The sequence below is a fragment of the Hesperophylax consimilis genome, chromosome 8 (genome assembly GCF_061612785.1).
Source record: "Hesperophylax consimilis isolate HC1 chromosome 8, BYU_Hcon_1.0, whole genome shotgun sequence".
NCBI classification, from domain to species: Eukaryota; Metazoa; Arthropoda; class Insecta; order Trichoptera; family Limnephilidae; genus Hesperophylax; species Hesperophylax consimilis.
Genome location: NC_142843.1, coordinates 20,890,235 through 20,916,259, shown reverse-complemented (window position 1 = coordinate 20,916,259; position 26,025 = coordinate 20,890,235). Strand labels below are relative to the sequence as shown.

Genomic DNA, 26,025 nt, shown 5'->3' with positions numbered 1-26,025 from the left:
ATTTATAAATAATATCGCCTACTTTAGCCCTCTGACCCAGATGTGTCGACTATATAACAAGATAGAGTGTGCTGAAATAGATATTTTCGTCGATAATTTGTACGGATTCAGAAAAAAAGTTCTGGCGCTATTAAAAAATATTAGCTAATTCATTGTGTCAATATTCTCTCTATGCATACCTCTCGTATTTCTTATGCCTCTTACCACTTGTAATAATGTATAATGTAATGTGTTACTTGAGCGAGCTTGTATATGATTGTGTATTTTATTTTTATTTTTTGATGTTTTTGTTTTCTAATTGCATGTATCTGTATTTAATTGTATGTATCTGTATTTAATTTATTGTATCTTTATTTAATTGTAGATTTTTGTAATTGTACAATAACTGAGTTTTTATAAGTGGATTGTTCTCACGTAAGTGTGATCATCTGTAAAACCCAGTATAAATAAATAAATAAGTACCCGTCATACTATGGAAGAATTATGTGAAAAAACGTTGTTAAATAATAAAAACACCTGACCTATTAAATTTTTTTGTTTGTTTCATTTCGTGTTTATGGATACTATACATATAAAAAAATTAGCTATGCTTAAGGGACTGCACTTAAAAAAATAAATGTCGACCATTGTTATTGTAGAAATGTATTATATATTTGTACATATGTATATATATGTGATTTTGCACAAAAATGGCGCTATACAAATAATTCAAATATTATTATTATGTATTAGGATCTACAGGGGCTTTAGTAAATCGAAATTTATTGTATTTTATTTTTAAGCCTTCTAAAATGATAATATGTTTTGAGAGATTTCGTTGAAAATCCTGTGCATCGTATATGTTATCAAACAGGGATAATAGAAACACCGGAGATAAGCCATTAACTAATATTAGTATGAAACCGGGCGAACAAAAGTATCGCCAATAACGTTGACTAATACCGATGCTAATCGCATATGAAACCACCATTCAGAATCAAAACGATGCTTGGGATGGCTTTAGCCGTGTTTGGTAACCATTTCTGTGTAGTCAGATACTACCAAATCTTCTTTTTCTCCATCTCCTTCCCTTCCCCACTCCCTTCAACCTCACAACATTCATAATTATTAATTACATAGTCCACAGCAGGTGGGACTCTCGTGCGGTATTTACATTGAAAAATTATCTCATAGTAAAAAACAAAATTATAGGATTTATAACACATTGAGAGGTTTCGTTGACAAACCCTGGTTTTCATTATGATCCCAATAAAACGTTTTTTTACATTCTTCCAGACATAAAAAACTGTGCCGGCCCCTGCAAGTTTGGACAGAAGCCGCGCACATGCTCCTTTACGTTCAGGGTGGCGCCGGCCACCGTGCACAACAGGACCGTGTTGGCCGTCAACGGGCATGCACCCGGACCCGCGATCGAAGTGTGCGCCCGGGACTTGGTGGTGGTGGAGGTGGTGAACCGCCTGCCAGGCCAGGAGCTGGCGCTGCACTGGAGAGGCGTAGCGCAGCGTGGCAGCCCCTACATGGACGGGGTGCCTATGGTCACGCAATGCCCCATCGCTAGTGGGACCAGCTTTAAGTACGTGTTCCGCGCGGAGGATGTGGGAACTTATATGTATCATGCGCATTCTGGTAAGATAATAATGTTTTGTAAAATTTACCCATCTCAAAACAGACATTTATTTATTTATTCAATTCGTATAATTTTTTTAATAACACTCCGGATTGGGGTCTAGATCGTTATTATTGTACCGTTTATACAATATATTTGCAGTGACAAAACCTTGTAAGAGCCGTTTTAAGAAATGAAAAAAAGTATCGATATTTTGATCAACTACAATTAGGAAGTACGTGACACTCTCCACGGGTGAGTTCATGAACAAATTGGTGCGGCTCGCTCTACAATAAATGAGGTTATGGCGACGTCCTCGAGAGTGAGAATGGCACAAAGAAATGTATTTGTCCATTGAAGATATTCGTTCAACACGCATATACGTGGTACGCATTCGGAGCGGACAGCCAGAAGTACACCCCCGGCTTTGGTACACCGGTCTCGGTAAACAGCATAATTTTTAGCGAGGAATAAGATTGCTTTTGAATACGGACGTTTTAGAATTCAACCCTCCGACGTTCTGGTAATATGCGTTTAAATTAGATTCCTCACTCCGTGCCTTTCGTATGTGTTGACGGTTGGTGTTGTTCCAATGATTTTATCTTAAAAACAACTTATTAAATGTGATGTTGTTTGGCCATATTTGATTGATATTTGATATTCGTACATCTTGGGGCCAACCCGCAAAGAGCTGATGTACATAAATGAAGCAATGTTATTTTTAACACTGACAACTCAAAATTATATTTATGTTCCTAAAAATATTAAAACCGGGGACTTCTTAAAAGTTTCAGATTACGACTTTGTCTATGATCATTACAATAAGAAATTATCTTCTCTCAGCTTTTCACTTTTGGCTTTCCACTTTCGGCAATTTCGGTTGGTTTACAGTGATTTTTATTAAGATTTCTGTTTTGAATTCAGTGGTAAGTAATTTGAAATTATTATTATCTCTTTCCAATTAATTAACATGTAAAACAGGGTTAGTGTAACACAAAGTTCAGCGTTCAGCTACTAAGTTTAAAATTTTTATAAGCTACTTTCCAATATATTCAGTGTTTAGTTTAACACAACTTATACTATTATGTGTTTGGTATAAATACACCCTGAATTTATAATATAGTATTTATTATAGGTCAACACGATGGATATACCTTCGACTTCTGGCGCAAGGAGGAACCTTCCGGATGAGGATGATTCAACTTCGGCCAAAAGGCCTAAAAAAATGTACGCGCAGAAGTACCTAAAGTAGTTAAAGTAACTAAACTTCTGGGTTTTGTTCGGCATGTAATAGTACAGGTTTTTTCTCGTCAAATATTTCCACTGTCATTTCACTTCTGTTCTTCTGAATCATCTCAAGTGCCAAACTGATAAACTTCAGTCTTCAACCTGTACTAATAATTCAAAGCGCCCTTGAGGTAATATTTCACTGATACCTCGCCATACAAATAATTCATTATTCCAAATCTTCTTGTTCCTTGCTAAATCACAAAATTTCAGATTAAGGCATCGCTATGTTATGTATTGCTATTATTTGACCTTAACAATTTACTAAACAATAAACCCCCCCCCCCGGATTGACAGACGTTTTTAACTTGCCAAGGTGGTACCCCCGGAATCTAGGGAAATCTAGGGAAATTTCAACTCCCAATCTAGGGAAATATTGCAATCTGGACCTGGCAACGCTGCGCGGTCCTCAGTTCGCAATACACATTAAGCGGAGGCGATTGTGTTAATCATTGCCTGAATGAGTATTAACGTTTACGAATTAGGATAATTAATAATTTAAGGTTCTGTACAAATAAATTGTTGCAACTGCGATATTTGCCATATTTTAGATTTGACAACCTCTGTGATCGAGGGGTAAGACTCTCGAATAACAATCCGAAGGTCGCGGGTTCAAATGCCCGGCGTGCGCAAGTAAATTTTATTCGATGAATTTGTGTTATTTCACAATTCATTCATTTTATAATAATTAATAGTATAGGTACTTTCGGCACATTCCAGAGTGGAAGATAATCTCAGTATCGCCCTGATGTGAGACCACTGCTTTAGAAATGGCTTTAGCCGTGTTTCAGAATTGAAACGTTGCTTGAAATGGCTTTGGCCGTGTTTGGTGACTAGATCTGAATATCCAGGTTCCCCCCCATCTTCCTCTTCCCATTTCCTTCCCCTCCTAACTAGCCTCACAACATACCCTTATTATGGATTCCATAGTCTCACTGGCTCTAGACCAGGCCTTTACTAATGAGTAGTTCTGGAATTCTTCTTTTTGTCACAACTTTTGCGTATGCTAATAATGAGTCAAAAATCTGGGTGGAAAAAGACTGAATTCCTGAAAGGGTTTTCGCCAAAAATAATGTACAAAAGGAAGAAGAAAAGGAAAATTTGGGAACGGCAGAAGTACTGACAGTTAAATTTGTTTTGGAAAATACCAAATATCGTTGGGAAATGGTTACTATTTTTGAAACTGTTGATTGATTTTTGAGTTTAGTGAAAAATGTTTTAGTTACGTCATTATTAGGAAAGCCACAATATAATATTTAACCTACGCAATATGCACAATTAAAATGTTTTAGTTACGTCATTATTAGGAAAGCCACAATATAATATTTAACCTACGCAATATGCACAATTAAAATGTTTTAGTTACGTCATTATTAGGAAAGCCACAATATAATATTTAACCCACGCAATATGCACAATTAAAATGAAAGTCATATCCTTAAACATTCTTACTTAGGTTATTTATATGCATTTTATATTTTTTGATCGTCTTTGTATCTTAATAATGTATAAAAATAATTAATTCGTCATCTGAGATCTTTATCAATTGAGGCTCAAGCCCGACTCGAGGCGTTCGCGATTAGTTAGAATTAATGTTTATTAGCAAAATAGAAGTATGTTTTAGTAAAAGTTGGCCAAGGCAAAATATCTCGAGAAAAAAATTGCTTTCACTGTTCGTAAGGTAAATTCAATTAATTATTAACGGATATGTTTCAATTTATTATTCCTCCTCGAACTTCATAATCACTATTTTAATTTATTGGTATCGTCATTTCACGGATTTAATGAAGTTTTCTTTGAAAATAAAAGCCCTTTTGTGCTTTCAAACATCTGTAATTTTGCGTTAGTAATAATCATTATAAGTTATTGAACAACATTTAGTGAACAACATCGCGATTGCTGCATTTAAGACAGACGTACTTGCGTAATTGCATTTGTTGCTTGTTTTGCAATTCTTAAGTAGATTCTTATTCTAAATCATCTTATTTTATTTTATTTTATTTTATTTGTGTACAAAAATTTTTACAACATTACAGATATTTTATCTAACTAATTGTAAAAGTACCATTTTCACAGTGAGAATGTAGCGCCAAAAACCTTACAAACTCATTGAATTTTCCGAAGAATATGTCGAAATTTTTATCTAATATATTTAAATAGCGTATCGCTCTTCCCACGGGCGAATTCGGGTACAGATTTGTACGACTCAATCGGCAATATAATATGTTATGGTGACGTGCCCGAGAGTGAGACTCTGGGACAAATAAATTGATTTGCGCCAGAATCTCACCGTTAGTGACGAGGCCATTGATTAATTGAAAGAAATATTTTAGCAACGCAAAAAATCTACGAGTTTCTAGAGAATGGTAGTTAGCCATACCTAGAATAAATCTCGATGGATATAAATATGAATATGTTCCATAGAGGCGTAAAAATAAAATAAAAACGTAGGAATTTTTTATGAACTCTTTCAATGTTTAAAATATAGGATGCTTCAAATGGGGCCCAGATAATACAATTCGACTCCAGTACACTTAGCACCAGTGAGTTGTAAAGTAGCCTAATTGTTAGTGGGTTTTGAAATGAGCGTGAATTGCGAATGACAAAGCCCAGCAGTTTATATGCTCTGTTGCATAAGTCATTTGTGTGCTGGTGGAATGTCATTTTGCTGTCAAAAATAACCCCTAGATCTTTTATTTGACTAAAGCGATGAAAAATGTTATCGTTAATTGAATATTCAAATATGATCTTCTGTTTTGCCCTTGTGAAAGAGACTACATTGCATTTAGGTGCACTGAAGCTTAAGCAGTTAATTTTTGCCCAGTTTGCGACAGAGTTCACATCGATTAGGTGTAAGTGTATTCCAAAGAGCAAGGGTGTTCTTAGTTCTTCGGATAATCAACAAAGTTAGTTACTCTGTTCAGGGACAGGGCATCTTACTGATTTTCTCCATTTTCTAGGCACCATCTCCATCGAAGCCCGAATCAAGTTAACCTTTCAGAAGCTGGGCGTACTTTACAGGGCTTGCAGATACTTTACGAGTATAGTTCATAACCGCTGACTCTGTACAAATCAAAATGTGCGTCCCACTGTTGAATATAAATTTCACTGTTGAATGAAAAGATGACATAGACCTTGAGAGAAATTATTTTTCTCAGGGTCTCCCATGTGAAGTTAATAATTAAAAAAAAATTATAATTACAGTTTATTCCAAAAAACTTTCAGTATTTTGGAAAAACTTTTTACTGTGGAAAATCTGTGATAATTCGAATAAAAGCACCACTGCTGTGCCAATCTATGATACTACACAACTATCTGTTTTCAGCTTGTCCTAATGTTAAAATACCCAATTAACCGTTGCGTTAGTGATTTCACTTCGAGTGAAGGCTAGTATCTATGTTTATGGTTTTCTGCCTGTTAAAACGTGCTCACTCATACCGTTGCAAAGCAATTACGTTTATATCAAGTTTCCTTTAAAAGCCATCAATGTGGCGATCATTTTCTATGTTTTAATGTTTTGCAAGTTTAACGGAATAAATGCAACATTGGTATCATGATTACCTACCATTAATCCTTTCTCTTCTTATTAGTTAGAAATTGCATTTACGTGTACTATGAGATTGGTGTTATTGAACTCAGAACGTGAAGGTCATAGAACTTAAAATATATCAAACTAGCTGACGTGTACCCGGATTTGCAGGGGGTTATGCTTACGAGATAGATATATACCCCAGTGGACCTTTCTGCAGACCTTTTTAAGATATACAATTCCGTAGTACATTATTTGATGTATCTCATAAGGTTTAGTCAGCATTAGCGATGTAACCGCCCGAAAATATGTTTTTACGACTTGATTATAAAACATCAACATTTCTCTACTCTCTATATATAGTATGCATGTAATGTATGCCAGTACTAAAAACAACAAATAAAATTAAATATCTAGGAGTAATTATTGATAAAAATCTGAAATGGAAGGAACAAATATGTCAAGTAGTAAACAAAATTAGAAAATTATAATATATATTTTTAAGAATTAGAAACTTTCTGTCGATAAAAAATCTATATTTAATTTACTATGCCTTTGTTCAATCCACTTTACAATACGCTATTATTAGTTGGGGATCCGCGTATAAATGTAACCTTCTTCCAATTGAAATTATACAAAGAACAATTATTAAAATTATATTAAAAAAATCCTTTGACTACCCTACAGAACGCCTGTTTGAAGAATTTCAAGTACCTATATTTAAAGACCTATATATTAAAAACTCATTAATCCAAATTATAAAAGAAAAAGATAAATATCAATTTTTAAATGAAAACAGAACGCGACTTAGACATGACTTCTATGCCCAAAACTAAATACGTCTTTTGCACAACATCATTATACTTACCAGGGAAGAACTTTTTTCAATCGTCTACCAGAAGAAATAAGAAGCATTAATGATAAAACCCGAATACTGCTCTCTGTCAAGAGACACTTCAAAAATATTCTGAAAAAAAAACTACTGTCACTTAATTAATCTCACAAATATCCTTAGTTTTCCACAACTTCCTTTCTTTTTAAAAATTTATTATATTAATATATTATCCTTCACTACTATCAAAAAAATACTACAGCAAACATACATTTATGTACAATGAATTATTTAAGTACTAACTAACAACAACATTTATGTACACTCCCCTTCCATACACAAGCAAATGCTTTCAATGGAAGAGTAGTAAAAAGACCCAAGATGTAAAATGAATTATGTACCATGAAAACATATTATTAAAAATAAAAAATAAAATATTAAAAAAAATAAAAAAAATATATATTTAAACCTTCCGGAAGAAATTCTCTAAATGATAGTGAAAACCCTATAAAAAACCGTTTGCGTAGTTGATAAGAACTAAGCGCACAAACAGACGCGGACAACGACTTTATTTTATACTATTTAGAGATGTATACTCAAATAGTTGCTCACTGTATAATGTTAGAGACGATTGCGCGCCTTGATTATGAATAATGATTTATTTTGTTCCCATGTAAGGTGTAAGACCACCATTCAGATTTGAAACGTTGCTAATGGCTTTAGCCGTGTTTGGTGACCAGATCTGAACAGCCAGAAACTTCCCCATGTCCTTCCCCTCCTCACTACCCTCAGCCTCACAACATACCCCAATTCGGAGCAGTTGAGACTCTTGTGCGGTATTCATATTTTTTTTGACAAAGTCTTTATTACAATAGATGATCTAACATAACTCTTCGGAGCCGTTTTACCCGAATGAGTTTCTTTGAGCTATTAAAAAAGAAAAAAAAATCTAATTTGCCGCTTATTATTTGCTCTTTGGGAAAAGTTTCAAGGGGATGCGAGCGCATCAGGGGCGTTTTTTTAAACACAGACAAGATTCTTTTTTCTAATGAACGATACAAGACCGAATATTATTTTATTAAACTTTTAAATCGTTAATTTAAATGGATTCAATATCATTCCAATAATCCTGCTTTCATGATATACACACTTAAACATTCCATTATTAAATATATAATATAACTTTTCGAACGACCAATCAGCCAAGTATTTTTGTTTAGTAACGTTCGATTCGCCTGTTTCCAAAAAATTTTACCGTTGATTATCTTCAGTGCCCCCGCCCACTTTCATAAACAATAAAATGACATCAAAGTAAAAACTTTCAATGCTAAATTAATATTGGCGAATTAATTATTGTATTAATTTATTATTATTAATGCATATATATATATTTTAAATACTATAATACATAAATCGATATTTAATATTTTTTTAAACAAACGTTTGGTTTATCTGTCAATGAAATCCAAGTCAGCCGTGCAAACTGTTTGCAAATAACTCTCAATAATGACACATGTATCTTAGCAATATACCGTTCTCCATCATCTTATAATATTTCACCATTCCTAGAATCGATTAATAACTGTTTAACTGATTTATGTAATATTAAAAATTGTATTATTACTGGTGACCTCAACATAAATATTCTGCCAACAAATGAACATTCTTAGTGCCAAAAATACCTAAATACGCTCACATACCATGGATTCCAAAGCACCATAAACACTCCCACACGTGCTACATTAGACTCCATTTCATGCATTGACCACATCATGGTCAAATCCAACTACCCAGTAATATCTATTGTATATGAATCTACACTTACCGACCACTACACCACTTTTTTTTCCATACAAACATGCAACAGAAAAGACAAACATAAAAACACAAAAAAAAAAACGTTATTAACAATCTTTATGATATACAACTTCGAAACTTTTATAAAAGATATAGAAACATTTGTACACAAATAATAAGAAAGGCTAAAGAGATATATTACAAACAAAAAATAGAAAACTGTAATAATGATCTTAAAAAACTTTGGAAAACACTTAAAGAAGCCACCCACTCTCAACTTAATCCTACGAATGACTTAAAACAACTAAAAGTAAATGATAAAGTATTTAGTTTTTCTAGTAATCCCGATATTATTGTTAATCATGCAAATAAATACTTCTCAAAAATAGGTGAAGAACTCGCAAAAAATATTGATGTAAATCATATCAACTCCAGTTCACTAAGCTGTAATACAAATTTGCCCAACAATTTGCATTTTAGTCTAAAACCAATTTCAAATGAAGATACTAGATTGATCATAAACTCATTAAAAAACTCGTCTTCAACTGGCTTGGACGATATATCAAATATTGCCTTAAAAAAACTTGTATCAGAAATAACCACTCCCTTAACAAATCTTATTAACCTAAGCATCCTAAAAGGCCGATTCCCCGACAAACTAAAACACGGAATCATAATCCCAATACATAAAGGAGGCTCTAGGGCGGACATAACTAACTATCGTCCAATTACATTACTAAATTCACTATCTAAAGTCTTTGAAAAAACTATTAATAATCAACTAATTGAATGCCTTGAACAAAATAACATTCTATCACTCAACCAGTTTGGATTCAGGAAAAATAAAGGCACCCCCGAAGCCCTGACAACAGTTACCGATTTTCTAAATGAAAACTTAGACAAGGGATCAAAATGCATATCAATATTCTTAGACCTGTGCAAAGCATTTGATACTATCTCTCACTCTAAACTTTTCCAAAAACTATCTAATATTGGTATAAATGGTGATGAACTTACTATTATTAGCGATTACCTGTCAAACCGAAAGCAAAGTGTGAAAATCAACAACTGCAATAGCAGTCAATTACCAATTAGCTACGGCGTGCCTCAAGGAAGCGTTTTAGGTCCTACCTTGTTCTTAATATACATAAATGAATTGTGTAATCTTCAAATAGATGCCAAAATTGTAAGTTTCGCTGATGATACGATTCTCCTCTTCAAATCAAGCAATTGGAATGATGTATACATAAAAGCTAACAGGGGCATAACTGTTGTTAAAATATGGCTAAACAATAATACACTAACAATGAATGTGACCAAAACTAAATACATTGAATTTAGTATTAACCCTTCCTTAAGAAATCAAATTAAAATATGTGCTTGCAACCTGACAAATACGATAACATGTGATTGCCCTTATTTAGAACAGGTAACTAAAATTAAATACTTAGGTATTATTTTTGAAATCAATTTGAAGTGGAAACAACATATAACCACTACAGCAAACAAACTTAGAAAATTCATTTACTTTTTTAGACAAACTCGCATCTTTCTCAACCTAAGCCAGCTCAAAACAATCTACTGAGCACTTTGTCAATCTTTAATAGAGTATGGTATCATAGCATAGGGAGGAGCAAACGCTGCCACCATTGATCCAATATCTAAAGCTCAGAAACTTATAATAAAGATTATCCTCAAACTATCAATCACAAGCAGCTCGGATGAAATCTTTAGGAAACTCTGTATTATGGACATTAGGCAACTTTATGCTAAAAACATACTAGCATACCTCTTCAAACACAAAACTACTTTTGACAATCTCCAAACTGATCGTGATACTAGAACCAAAGGACATAATCTCTTACAAATCTCTTTGGCTAAAACAACTTTTGGCCAGAGAAATTTTAGATATTTTGCAACAAGGCTATATAATGCTCTCCCACTAGCCATTGGACTGAACGAATCTTTTTTGAAATACAAAACAGACATCAAGTCTTGGATCATCAGCCAAGACAGATCCAAGATCAATTTTTTTATAAAAATTCACTCATAAGTATGTACTAGATGCTGATTAACCAATTTATTATTATTATTTTTTTTATCATTTTCACTTTGTAATTTACTGTAATGAAATATTATATGTATCAAATAATATGTAAACTTTATATTGTAATAAAAAAAACATATGTGATATGTTAAAAATAAAGTGTTAGCCTGACTTTAATGCCACCGTGTTTTGGCTTAGCGAATATTTTTCACTCTGTCGACACTTTTTATAACTAGTCATTTACTGAGGCAGTCTTAATCCAGTAGTTTGGCTTCCTTAAATTGGTTGATCGCTCAGTCGTCACCTTTCCGTTGGAAAGAGCATAGTTGTGAGTTTGAACTGTGTTGAGCCAAAATTTCGGCTCAACAGTTGATCAGTAGGATTGGGAACAACGGCCATTAGTATTAGGTAGGTAAAATAATTAAATTAATGCCTAAATATGAATGCTTAAGATATAAATTGAACTATTCATACATGCATGTACATGTATTATATTTTATTATTTTTATAAAATAAATACTTGAAATGCCAAAGAGTCAGTCTCCAATTGAAGTCTTAGAAGATTGTTTTTGAAACATATATCATTTTTGCAATATTTGCTGCCGAAAACCAAGATGCAGCAAAGCTATCTACAAACACACAAGCAAGGATATAGCTACTTTGAAATGTAAAAGCACACAATGTTTGCGGGGATAAATATATTTGTTTCTCAATACTATCAACACATTTTTTAATATTTGAAACACAAGTCTCAACACAACTGATGGGTTTAGGACATTTTGCAAACATCAACGATCACATCAAAATGGCGGTCTTTCGCTAGGGCGATACTGAAAGTATCCCCCGCTGCTAACTAACACAAATAATTAAATTATATTCTCGAGATTTTTAACAACCTAGTATTATACCGATTGGCAATGAGATCAAACCTCTCAACTAGTTTGATAATAAAATTGGGCCATTAATCTTCAAACGAAAAGTATAATGTTTATAGCCGAAGTTATGTCAACGGAATAAATACATATTATTTAAAGTTACAGCACCTCCATTTATAGTTTATGACTACGGTTTTAGTGATTGTTGGGGCTACCGCGCTGACATTGAGAATGTTTATTTTTTAACGCTACCAAACCAGGCCAAATAAAGTAGGTTTTTGTCTACGGGCGGTGGAGCGCGGTGTGCAGCGATATTATTTCCTTTTGTATGATTTAACTGATCGTGAAATCATCTCAAGAAAACGATTGAATTTAAGGCGAAGCTTAATGCCAAATCACTATTTTGATTAATCTTTATAACGAATTGGTGTACATTATGAATACCTAAATATATGATTTATATAAATTGAAGGTTTTCCTATTGTTTCGCTTGAGTAGAATACAAATACAAAAATAAATTACTCAAAAAAAGTATAAATGTAAACTGCAATTTTTTTTTTTTTTTTTTAGAAATGTATGAACGCATAATGGAAACAACTTTAAAAAATACAATATTATAGCTAAAATTATGAGTGACAGTTCACTTGATTAAATTTTTTGCTTTCTTATAAAATTATTTACAAAATAAATAAAAAAACAGTTTCTAGACTCCGCTTATCAAGCGATTTTTAATGTCTATTACCTACAATATAAGGTATACCATGAATATACACATTTTTGGCTTGTAGCTTCCTCTTAATACGTATTTGGAAATTATTCATATGATTAAGATTATGATTATTTCATATGATTAGGCCAGCGACCTACTGCAGCGGCACAGATGTGTGACCCGCGCGCCCCACTGAAGAGTGGCTCGTGTGAGGCGCCATCACTCCAAACAAACTAGGAGCGCCAACATAGCCCATGAAACACCAGTTCGGCCACAGACATATGAATATATAGACTAGAAATTAAAGATGAGGGGTAAAATCAACTGTTGAAGAACGAAGGGGGTAAAGCTGACTGTGATTCGTCAATAAATCAATCTGACAGTATATAGGCATCTTGCATTATAATATCACCATTTAGTTCTTAAAAGTAAAATCTGCTTTTGAATGAATAGACATTTTTACATGGGAGCGCAAATTACTCGCCACGTTATGAACAAATTTGCGAAGTCCAAACTAGGCAAAATAAATTTCTTCTATTTTCAGAGTCGAATATTTCGTTTGCGTATTTAGTTAAGACACTTTTATAAATGTTCATAATTTACTTCCCAGCAACCAACCAGCTTTGTGTTCAGACGTATCTCGATGTGATAGTATATGTTTCTACAACTGATCCATATTATTCGATGTGAATATGCTTAAAATAAAGTAAAATAATGCTTATATATGGAATGTAATACGACAATTGGGTTTATTCTCTTTTTCACATCTATTTTTACAAGTTTTCATACCATTTTGCCGTGTTATTTCGTAAAATGAACCGATGATGCCTCGACCATAGTTCGCACAAGAATGATGACGTCACGTTTTCTAAATTCACTTGAGGCCATACGCGAGCACAGCCGGCTCCAATGGAACCGGTATGGGGAGTGGGGAATAATACGCTTTTAATCACTTAGGGCAGGTCTACTAATATTCATATGTCTATGAGTTCGGCCTATGCAACGCCAACATAGTCCATGGAACGCCAAATAGCTTTTGCATGCGTTGAAAACCTTTTGGAGAACGAATATCTTTGAATGCTGAAGAATTACTATTGAAAGCGTGAAACGTTTTAAAAAATAGGTTAAAAGTCAATCCGAAATGTTCCAAACGTTTTTGAAAAAGCTTACTGTAAAACTTTAAAATATCATTGGCGAGCACAGACGCTGCGTTTGGCGATTTTCGAAATACCAAAATCACGCTATTATTTCAAGGATAGTTCATCAAATTAAATTTTGTATTTCAGAATGGTTAGTAAAATTATCTCTGCTCTTTCGATATAAAAGTATATTTTTTCGAAAGTCGGAAATGTATTTCTATCATAAAAAAATAAGAAGCTTTGGAATCCAAAAGTGCTAACAATTTATTTTTATTAGAACTCTTTTTATTTTATCGTTATTTCTACATTTCATAAACAGATTCGATCAACCAAATAGAAGTAGGTATGTATACGAATGCGCTACCGTATATATAAGATTTACAATGAGATTTTTCGTTAACCCTTAATTAATTTAATTATACTCCTATTCATTTAAAAATAAATGATGGGCTTGAAAGCACGTCATATTACATAGTGTTTTATGAATTTACTCAAAATAAAATCTAGTGACATGACTATGTTAATGTAGGCTATAAACATGCTTATAGATATGCTTATAAAATTATGTTTGTTTCTATCAATCATCGATAGAAATTCCGTAAATGCTGGGTCGACTATAAAAATAACATTATTCAACAACCCATTAATATTTAGATGTTATAAAAAACAAAAACGTAAAAAATATATGTTGAATGTGGCTTCGATTTTTATTTGCAATTCAATTTACTTGATAGGCTAATTTATTGGTTTTGTGAAGTTTTTGATGTTGAAAAACAATGTGGCTTCAAATTGTATTTGTAGTGCCATAACCTTTTAGGTTAATTTATTGACTTTTTAAGTTTTGTATTGAAAAACTACCTAGTTTATAATTTTATTTGAAATGTCATTTACTAATTTATTGGTTTGTTGTTTTATGTTGAAAAAATGTGGCTTCAATTTTGATTTGCATCACCATTACTTTATAGGCTAATTAATTGGTTTTTGAAGTTTTTACATTGAAAAATCTATGTCTTGCGAAGATTTATATTGAAAAGGTATGTGGCTTAAAACTGTATCTGGAGTATCAATACTTGATATGCTAAGTTATTGCAATGTGGCTTCAACTTTTATTTGCAATGCCATTACTTGATAAGCTAATTTACTGTTGTGTGATGTTTTAAATTGAAAAACTATGTGGCTTCAATTCTTATTTGCAGCACAATTAGTGGATAGGCTAGTTAGTTATCGGTTTTGTGAGGTTTTGATATTGAAAAACTAATGTAAAGTATTTTAATATTATTGTACGTTAGATTCAAATGTAAGTTTTTAGGATAAAATGATGTGTACATATTCTCGAGGCAATGCAATGTTACTTCTGTGATTTACGGGCAATGGATCACCGTTGTGAATTGACTTAATTTTAATTGTTTTGCATATTATACTAATTTATATCGTGATAATGCAGCCATATTATCACGATAGAAAACAATATACAACGTAATCAATAGCTGCATGTATAAATAAATAATAAAAGTTATAAAAAAATAACAATAATCCAATAATATTTTTTATGTTGTAAAAGAAAAAAAGAAGCTTATAGAAAAATGTATCTGTATTTTCTTTGTAAAAATGTATTCATATTCTTATAATATGCTATGTTATCTCTTATAATCGTTTTAGGCCAACATGAAGAAAAAAAAATAGAATTTATTAATTATTTAGGTAGGCAAGAAAATTGCAAAATATTAAACCAATGATGTGAAATGATATATTTCTTGTAGAGACTAGAAAGTGTTTTGCGTTTTGTGGCTACAAACTATAAAAAGCTTTAAATAAATATTGATGAATCATGTCTGAACTTTTGAAGGACATCGCAATAAGTATTGTAGTGCCAATTCCATCAACATGTGACAAAACCTGAACTTATATAAGAAAAATGTTAAAAGTTGGATAAGAAATAATTTTGAAGCGAGTAACTTTTTTCTATAATTTAAGCTATCTGTTTCTAAATAACTAAAATACCACATGTCTTTCTGTAAATTAAAGATTAATTTCTGTAAATCAAAGAAATATACATGCATCTATGTTTTATGTGATTGTGTGTGTGTGTGTGTATATTTGTAAATTAAAAAAAAATAGAAACTTCTGTAAAAAAAAACAATTACATTGATCTCTATGGATACTTTTTACATGTTTAAAGAAATATATTTTAAACACCACTATTTTATCCTTACACTATAATACCCACGCTCAGGCTTCGCCTTTGTGGGATTTTTTTGTTACTCTTTCATTCTATATTACTATGTGTGTACCTGAATTGTATATGTACCAAAATTTTGTTGATAAAAAAAAAAAAAGTTTGCAATATAACTCGTATTTGTAGTAATTATAACCTTATTGTGATGATTTTATAGCACCACAGACAGGACATTTGATATCTTAAAACCTCTCCTGCGCACGTGTCAGCCTGTTATCCGTTTCTCTTGAACGCATCACAAAATAGTTCAAGCATTTATCATGTTATGTAGTAGTTATATGGAAGTAAAGATGCTGAATATAGTTATGTTGATCTTGAAATTAATGATAAAATGATGTACAAATTTCAGTACTAAATTTAGAGCTCACAGTTTTACAGACTTTAGGCTTTTTTTATTAGAGAAACAAAACAGTAGGGGAGTGGGTCAAAAACCAAATCCTTTTTATGTGTTAATGAATAATTCGGTAGGTACTGAATACACATTTTTCAGAAATACCCACTTAGGATGGGTTGTTTCACAGAATTTGAACAATTCATCAAATTCCAATGATAATATTGAAATTATTTTAAAGTTCTTTTACTATCTAAGTACTATGAAACAACCGTCCCGTTATGAAATATAAACAGAACTTGAATAGAACCTTCACAGAACTCCAATTTTTACCTTGAAATTTGTTGAATTGTTCTAATTCTGGGAAAAACCCTTTCTTAAGTATTTAATTATGAACTAATTACCCATACCAAGTTAAAAAGCATTAGATTTTAATTAAATAGAAAAAAAAGTTGTAAAATTGACGAAAAACATGTTAGTGACACGTATAAAAAGACATTTCCTAAATTTTGACAAAATGACGTAATCTTAAAAAATAATTCACAGAGAGTTTTTGTTTTGTTTTTTTTCGGCATAGTAGAAGGATTGTGTATACTGTTTATGGAAAAAATTACATACTATGTCCTTCTCGGCGGTTGCGGTTGCTTGCTGCTCGCGGAAATTTTGTCCTGTATATACGTAGCATAAGGCCGCACACTATTTAATGTTGTCCTTAATGGTCCAAGAATGTTTGGCATTAAATAAAAACGTGGAAATACTACGTACACAAATAGCACTATTGGCTAGTTATATGTGTTATTAAATCAAGATAATTACAAATAGCACATTGCCTTACCTTTAACGTTGTTTAGACCGGTGAATAAAACGGTGAGAAACAGTTATACATGGTTTTTCGATAAGAGGTGTTATTTTGAATAGCCCGCTATTTCGGTAGATGTTACTTTTGAAGCTGTCATCTTTTGACATTTGACAAGTAAAAACTACGCCATTAATAAAAATGGAACGATACACGCTTCAAAAACGCATTGAAATTATTAAAATTCACTTGAGTGAATCAAATACAAATCATCTTGAGTGATGAGGCCCATTTCCACCTCGGTGGCTTCGTCAACAAGCAAAATTGTCGCATATGGGGCTCGGAAAACCCAAGAGTTATTGTTGAAAAGCCTCTCTATTCTCAACGTGTAACTGTTTGGTGCGTTAATGGTCCGGCGGAGTCATTGGACCTTACTTTTTCGAAAATGAGGCTGGAGCAACAGTTACGGTAAATGGATTGCGCTATTGAGAGATGATCAATGATTTTTCATGGCCGGAATTAGATGGTATTGATCTGGACAACGTTTACTTTCAACAAAACGGCGCTACGTGCTACACAAGCAACGAAACCATTGATCTTTTACCATTGAATATCAAAATAACACCTCTTATTGGAAAATCCTGTATATATAATATTACGTAGGTGGGTACCTAATGTGTTTAGTATCTTCTTTATTTTATTTTAATGTATTTGATAGGTAGAGTAAGTAATTACTGGGAGACGTTTTTATTGAATAAGTGTGTGTATTTGTTTGTAGGTGTAAGAAGAGGAGATATATTGTAGTGAAGCTATGTTTGGTGCCCACGGATTCTAAAATTTACGTGCCTATATTGAGATTTTTTCTGATTGATTCACATCTCGTAATAAATTAATCTATCAGTGAATAGATATTCTCTGAGTTCGCGTGGAAGTAAATATTATCGTTTTCAAACCGTAATCCAATTTTTGAGTCCAGAATTTCAAGCCACTAAGCTTGGGAACAAAAAATAACACGATTGTGTGATAAAGAAACTAGTTGCATATGATGACCAATGTACAACACTTCTAATTCTAGTTCTCTTGACATTGTGTTTAGGTTTCTATAAACCAGTTTTTAACACAATGGAAATATTCTCTTTACAACAAATTTTATGTATGTCAAGTATTTGATCTTAGTGGAGTGTAGTAACCAGTTTACCGACGGCGATTGCATCTTATTCATAGCGAATCCGCTTTCACTGGCTATGATGATCTTACTGATGATTACTATGTAGAAAAATATTTCTTTTTTATAGACCTACTTAGATATACTTACAGATATATTTTTACACTAATGTTCATTCAAACCTGCTGCGGAGTTACATTGACCATTGCTTGGGGAAATATCAGTATTGGGTTAGTCTGGCTTGTAGAAGAATCTTCCCTTTTCAGAGACCTACGCAGATATACTTTTTTACGGTTAAATTCATCATTTTTTTGGAAAATCATCATTGCTCGTTTTGAAATAAAAAAATTAAAAATTAAATATTTTTTTTTATAAAATAAAATAATTATATATATTAAGTGAACAGCACAAGAGTCCCAATCGCTCCCAACTGCCTGGAGCCAGTGGGACTATGGAATCCCCAATTGGGATATGTTGTGAGGCTGAAGGATATAGGGAGGGGAAGGAAATGGTGAAGAGGCAGGTGGTGAAGTACCTGTTCAGATATGGTCACCAAATACGGCCAAAGTCATTTCAAGCAACGTTTCAATTCTGAAAGGTGGTCTTGCACCAGGGCGATACTGAGAGTATCTTCCACTCTGGAACGTCCCACAAAAATACTTTATACTTTTAAATAAGTAAATTGTGAAATAACACAAGTAATTCAAACAAACAAAATTTAATTTGATTTGAACCCGCGACCCCCGGTATGCTAGTCGAGAGCCTTACCCGTTGACCACGGAGGCCGTCAAAAGACCGGGTTGTGTAAGATGTGTTGAATAATCTGTCCAGTTAAGAGAGACAAGAACTTATAGTGGGTTCATATCCTTATTCATTATTGATTCAATTCTCGTTCAGTATTGCGTAGGAAAATAAGGGAATAGTACTCGTAGATTACATTCCTGGGTTTCGACTCTCCAATCCAGGCCGCTTACAATCGCCGTCGAAAGTGCATACATTGGTCGACATTTTTATTCATATACGCCAAACGTCAAGTCATTCCACTCGAACAACGAGTGGGTTGAACCACTCGCTGTTCGAGTGGAATGACTTCGTCGAGAATCGAGGCCCTGGAAAATACAACCAATATTATTAGCACCATCTCTTTTATCAATATCTGTAAATAATAAGTTGTGGTCAGTAGAGATTTAAATATATTTTCCACACCCCTCCCCTTCTGCCCCCCCACCAGGGTCGAACCCCCGATGTGATTGCTATAGCTACACCACTGAAGAGAGACCTACTTACCTCTCGGATATACATACGTTTTGGGTTGTCTAGGGTCTTGGCTGATCGTTTGGAATAACCATTAACTTTTAAAGGTCTACTCACTACGTTTTAATTATTATTTTTATTTCTAAAGTTCCTTCAAATGTACATTGGACGAGGCTAAATTGACCATTGTTTGGAGATTCATCACTAAACACATCATCACTGTTAGGTTATTTCTGTCTAGGGATTGCAGAGACTACATTTGAATGGGGTTTTTTTTATTAGCATAACTATTATAGTCTGCCAGTAGCGATGTTTTGTTAGTTGTACCTAATGATTTAAATGATTGATGGTTGGTGTGGCGATTAACAATTTGATAGGAAAGTGATACAGAATTTCAATCACGTTAAGATTGATTATTCTAGTGATTCAATAAAATGTAGGAAGCGCTTAAAAAAATTAATGTTGAGAAGTAACATACGAGTGACAAAAATTAGATACATCTATTATTGTATGTTGTAGTATCACATATAGGAATTACGTAACAATAAATTATTTTATCGGTAGGTACATAAAAATTATCAACACTTGCTAAAGATTTGCTCATGCAATAACATTTACAAAGGCTTTTAATTGAGTACCTACTTATTGTTACGTTTTTCGAAGTTGCATGTAAAATTTTATACCTTCATTATTAGAGTCAAAAGTGGCCTCCAGATGGGCCGCACAACACACGTGAACCGCTCCCTCTGGCAAATAAATAATTTAGCAATTAAAAGGGCAAAATGAAGTGTATGAATTCAATTACAACTATAATAGTGTATTTGGGCCTTACCATCAATGTTCAAGTACAGGGTTTTCCAATAAGAGGTGTTATTTTGAATAGCCCGCTATTTCGGTAGATATTACTTTTGAAGCTGTAATTTTTTGACATTTGACAAGTAGAAACTACGTTATTAATAATAAAGGAACGATACACGCTTCAACAACGCATTGAAATTATTAAAATTCACTTGAGTGAATCAAATGCAAATCATCTTGAGTGATGAGGCTCATTTCCACCTCGGTGGCTTCGTCAACAAGCAAAATCGTCCCATCTGGGGCTCGGAAAACCCAAGAGTTATTGTTGAAAAGCCTCTCTATCGTGTGACTGTTTGGAGCGGTTTATGGTCCGGCGGAGTCATTGGACCTTACTTTTTCTAAAATGAGGCTGGAGCAACAGTTACGGTGAATGGATTACGCTATCGTGAGATGATTAATGATTTTTTATGGCCGAAATTGGAATGTATTGATCTAGACAACGTTTACGTTCAACAAGACGGCGCTACGTGCCACACAAGCAACGAAACTATTGATCTTTTACGATTGAATATCAAAATACCACCTCTTATTGGAAAACACTGAATTTATTAAATTACTTGCTACTTGCTAGTTGTGAGCAGCGACTCCACTGCATTATGCGGCACGTCTGGAGTCAACTATTGAAGTAGTGATAAACTCACCGTCGGAAAACTTCTTAGTCGGGCTTCACACTTAACTTGCCTTCGCTTCACTTTTTTGGTTTTGTTGAAATGATTTTTATTTGCACTAAAATTCATATTCATGTAGCAAAAATATATTGCTTTAATTATTTACTGCATTTGTGTTATAAATAGGTATTCTGTTTCTATTACTAGTTTCTTGGTAAATTGATGTTGCCAGTGCCAGGTACACACCAGTTAGTGAGAGGTACTCCGTACCTGTCGGGAAGGTGCCTGCCTCGAGCTCTCTGCTATACCTAGTTGCAGATATTTATCAAGGAGAAAGATTTCCGCGATATTAAACTCCACGTCTATATTATTATTTACAAAAGATTTCCATTGTTCTTGGTAAGCTCAATCTAATCCAATCCAAGAAAATATTGTTTATAACTTTCGACTTTTTAGAAACTGTGCCCAAAATTACGATTTTTAATATTCAGTTTTCCCTTCTCGAACCGAATATAAAATATCCATTAACTTCTTTTCAACCAATCTCGATTTGATTCACACAAACTAGATTTCCCTTCCAAAACTGCTAATCATATTAATTAACCTACGTGCGGTTTTGTAAATTATCTAAAAAACTTTCCTAAAAAGGCACGCACTGTTTATTCCACTACATGTTACCTTGACTAATGTAGAGTTGTGCACGTACTTACACTGCTTTAAAAAAAACTTCAGAATCATGTCGTTTTCAGTCAATGAACCACTTATAGACATACATATTTAAAACATACCTGAAATGAAAATGTTCTAAAACTATTATACAGGGTTTTCCAATAAGAGGTGTTATTTTAATATTCAATCGTAAAAGATCAATGGTTTCGTTGCTTGTGTGGCACGTAGCGTTGATTCACACAAACTAGATTTCCCTTCCAAAACTGCTAATCATATCAATTAACCTACGTGCGGTTTTGTAAATTATCTAAAAAACTTTCTTAAAAAGGCACGCACTGTTTATTACACTACATGTTACCTTGACTAATGTAGAATAATTGTGTACGCACTTACACTGCTTTAAAAAAAAATTCTTCAGTTTTTACACTTCAGAATCATGTCACTTTCAGTCAATGAACCACTTATAGACATAAATATTTAAAACATATCTGAAATGAAAAAATCTAAAATCATTATATTATAATTTTGACAAAGATGCTCATCAGACCATCGCATAAGGCGAAGCTTAATGCCAAATCACTATTTTGATTAATCTTTATAACGAATTGGTGTACATTATGAATACTAAAAAATATGCTTTAGATAAGTTGAAGATTTTCCTATCGCTTCGCTTGAGTAGAATACAAATAAAAATATAAATTACTCAATAAAAAATATAAATGCAAACTATTAAATTTTTTTTAATATATATATTATAAATTTATGAACGCATAAAGGAAACAACTTTAAAAAAATACAGTATTATAGCTAAGATTATCTGTGACAGTTTCACTTGATTAACTTTTTTGCTTTCTGATAAAATTATTTACAAAATAAATAAAAAACAGTTTTTTGCTTGGAATCGAACGTTTCTAGACTGCGTTTGTCAAGCGATTTTAATGCCTATTACCTACTACATAAGGTATACAAAGAACATACACATTTTTGGCTTCCTTACAATCTCAGCTAACTTATGTGACGAGTCAAGTTACAGTTACCAGCACGCCAATTTGCAAGGATATGCAGAGTGGTTTTTAAAACTCCTCGCTTTTTAAAAACTTTTCTGGTCTTCTGTAACAATGAAACTGACTTTTTTATCAGGGAAGAAATTTAATATTTCAATTATTCTAAATATACCCATCTGTTTCACTGGTTTGAATTATTTATGTATAAAATGACGTAGGAATGTATGTATGTATATCGGCTCAAAACTTACATCACTTTTGCATATAACATCTAAAGTTGTAAGTAATTTTAAATATTTAAATAAAAGAGATGGACAGAAAAAATCATGGGCAGTGCATATTTTTTCAAGCCCCCAAAATTTTAACTCGAATAAGGCGAAGATCGCACAACAGATGCCGTCAAAGTTTCTACCTTTAGAAATTTAATTTAGTCCATTATATAATTAAAATGTCGGGTGTTATGCACAATTTTCCAATTAACGTTAAAAAATAATGTTTTAAAATATCATCTAAAATAAGTATTATATTACTTTTTTTACCTACGCACCTGCAAAGTTGTCTAACATATTGACTACGACCACCTAAAATTTGTTGTCGGTGGTTAATAATGACTACCCATTAAACTTTATTTATACCAGCCCACATTTCATTATATATATATTTATAGGGTTTTCCAATAAGAGGTGTTATTTTGAATAGCCCGCTATTTCGTTAGATGTTACTTTTGAAGCTGTCATTTTTTTACATTTGACAAGTAGAAACTACGCCATTAATAAAAATGGAACGATACACGCTTCAACAACGCATTGAAATTATTAAAATTCACATGGTGAAAATTTGGCAGAGACTGTTCGTAAAACTCGAACATTTTTGGGTCGTCGTGAAGCACCTTGTTGGAACGCAATACAGAAATTGGTGGAAAAATTCGAGCTGTTGGGACAACTTGGTGATGCGAAGAATAAAAACCGTGCACGTCGCTCAAGAACAGCCGAGAATATTGCTGCTGTAGCCGAAAGTGTTCAAGAAAACCCAGGTTTGTCCATTACTCGTCGTTCTTTGGAATTAGGCATTCCACAAACGTCATTACACCGTATTTTGCATGAAGATTTGTGTCTTAAGGCTTATAAAGTTCAGTTAACACAAGAACTCAAGACGGCCGATCATCAACAGCACCTCTAAAATAAAATAACACCTCTTATTGGAAAACCCTGTATTTTCTAGATTACTGTACGGAGAAGAGTAAATAAAATCTGACCTTATTTAGTAATTTATTGTATTTTATGTATAAATTAACTCTTGTGAAGAAAAAACACGTGGTTGTGTACTTTATATGAATAATGGAACGAATCGTGGTGTACACTGGTCCGCATAAATTGATTTTAAGAAATCTGCTTCAGGTTTGACATAAAAGATGGATCGATAGAAATAATGGTTACCAATGCTGGAGTAATCTTGCTTTCATCTCGAATAATTTACATATAGCGTTTATAATGACAAAATGAATCTTTGTTATATACTTTGTTATATATAAGAATTAAAGCTGAGCCAGAATACTATTGTAAATATATTTGATGTAATTTTCCTTTATTTGTAGATTCATTCATGCAATGCTTCTGTGTGAATGTTATTATACATATTGATTATTATCTTCTATTATAATATTATTATAACATGGTTGTTCTTATATAGGCACAAGCATTCCTTATCTTTCGTTCTAATATATGAAAAAAACATTTTAAGATTTTTCACCGTAGACCACACAGAAACCATGGTCTACAAAATTGATAAAGTATATTAATGCAAAGTTTATATCAACAGTATCCCAACAACTGGCCGGCGTGTTCGGCGCGCTGATCGTGCGCCAACCCTCACCTCTGGAGCCGGCAAACGCGCTTTTCAAGCACGACAGGGGCGCGGCGCGCGTGCTGGTCATGTCCGCGATCTCTACGAGCCCGCCGGGCACAATGACCGTGCTTCCCACGCACTTGGAAATCGATGGACTCTCCGGACAGGGCGGGGAGTACAGGAGGTAGAAGTTACACATTTTTTTTTGGTTTTGTCAATTTTGGCTTTTTGTTTGCTTACTTTGTTGTTCGTTTTTTGAATTAAGTTTTGTTTCTTTTTTTTGTTGTTTTGTTTAATGTTTCGAGAAAAACATCAAAACATGGCACGAATAATTGAATCAAATACTTTATATGGGTCATGTTAAGAGTCAGTATAATAGATAAATAGAGGAGTGACTATGTACGAAATTATGAAGCAAAGTATATGCTAAGGCAGAGTGGTTTTTTTATGGCAACCCTCCCTTTAGATGACGACATTGAATATCGTGATTTTTATTACTTACTTTAACAAAAGAAATACCTCAAAATTTTGGCAACTGTTCTGCATTTTTTATTATCACATTAAAATTTTTGATTCCATTGTATATTGTAGAGAATTTAGGTTTATTGAAGTCAGTATTCTTTAAAAAAACTGTGTAATGTAATGTAATGTAATGATTTCCTCACTGGACTAATGACATGATATGAGAGTGTTGAAGTGGTGTTCTACCTGGCCATTCAGATCTGGTAATTAAACAAGCACAATACCATATAAGTGGTTTCTGTTCCTATTTCCGACGCTTTTGCATCTATCGTGTTTTCGTTGCAAATAATTAATTTTGTGCAATGTGATTCCGGGTGAAACAACGTCCATCAATTAACTTTCATTCTAACAACATTACTATCCGAACAATCTGACATTTGCCATTTGTGCAGTTGTTGCATGAGTTTAATTATCATTATTATACCTGTCACTCCATCCGATAAAACAGCCGAGCTGGCCACGGTGACATGTCTTCCGTATACGTTTGCCTATTTTCTCCCATTATTTTACTCGATCCAACTGTGATACGAGACAACCACGTTTATTTAATTTCCAACGTGTATACAAAGGTAATTTATTTGTGATTAAATGTTAAATACTGAAATTACGATTACTTTATCACGACCAATTATTTGATAATATTCAACCCCGTCAAAAATTTTGTAAATTTAAAACAGTTCGATATATTCTCGAGTTAGTTGTTTCATATATTCTTCCTCTTGTTTGGGCGAATGGCTCTATGAAACCTGATTGTAAATACAATTATTGTCAAGTTTATACTGTGCTCCATATTAATGACTAAGCGTAGCGAAGTCCTGCTTTAACTCGACCGTTTTACATTTTATCTGTTTGAAAATTTGTTTGTACGTATCGTTTCAGGTTGAAGATGGTGACCGTTGTAATGCTTGAGTAAAGA

At 33.1% G+C, this 26,025-nt stretch overlaps 1 protein-coding gene across 1 annotated transcript in view; it reads left to right on the top strand.

Annotated features, from left to right (window-relative positions):
* The window catches only part of LOC149421702 (multicopper oxidase 3-like), a 60,548-nt gene that overhangs the window by 8,002 nt on the left and 26,521 nt on the right, over positions 1 to 26,025 (top strand). The window contains exons 2-3 of the mRNA XM_089635023.1: positions 1,276 to 1,626; positions 24,561 to 24,771. Of these exons, the coding sequence (XP_089491149.1) occupies positions 1,276 to 1,626; positions 24,561 to 24,771 (562 nt within the window). The remainder of the gene's footprint in view (positions 1 to 1,275; positions 1,627 to 24,560; positions 24,772 to 26,025) is intronic.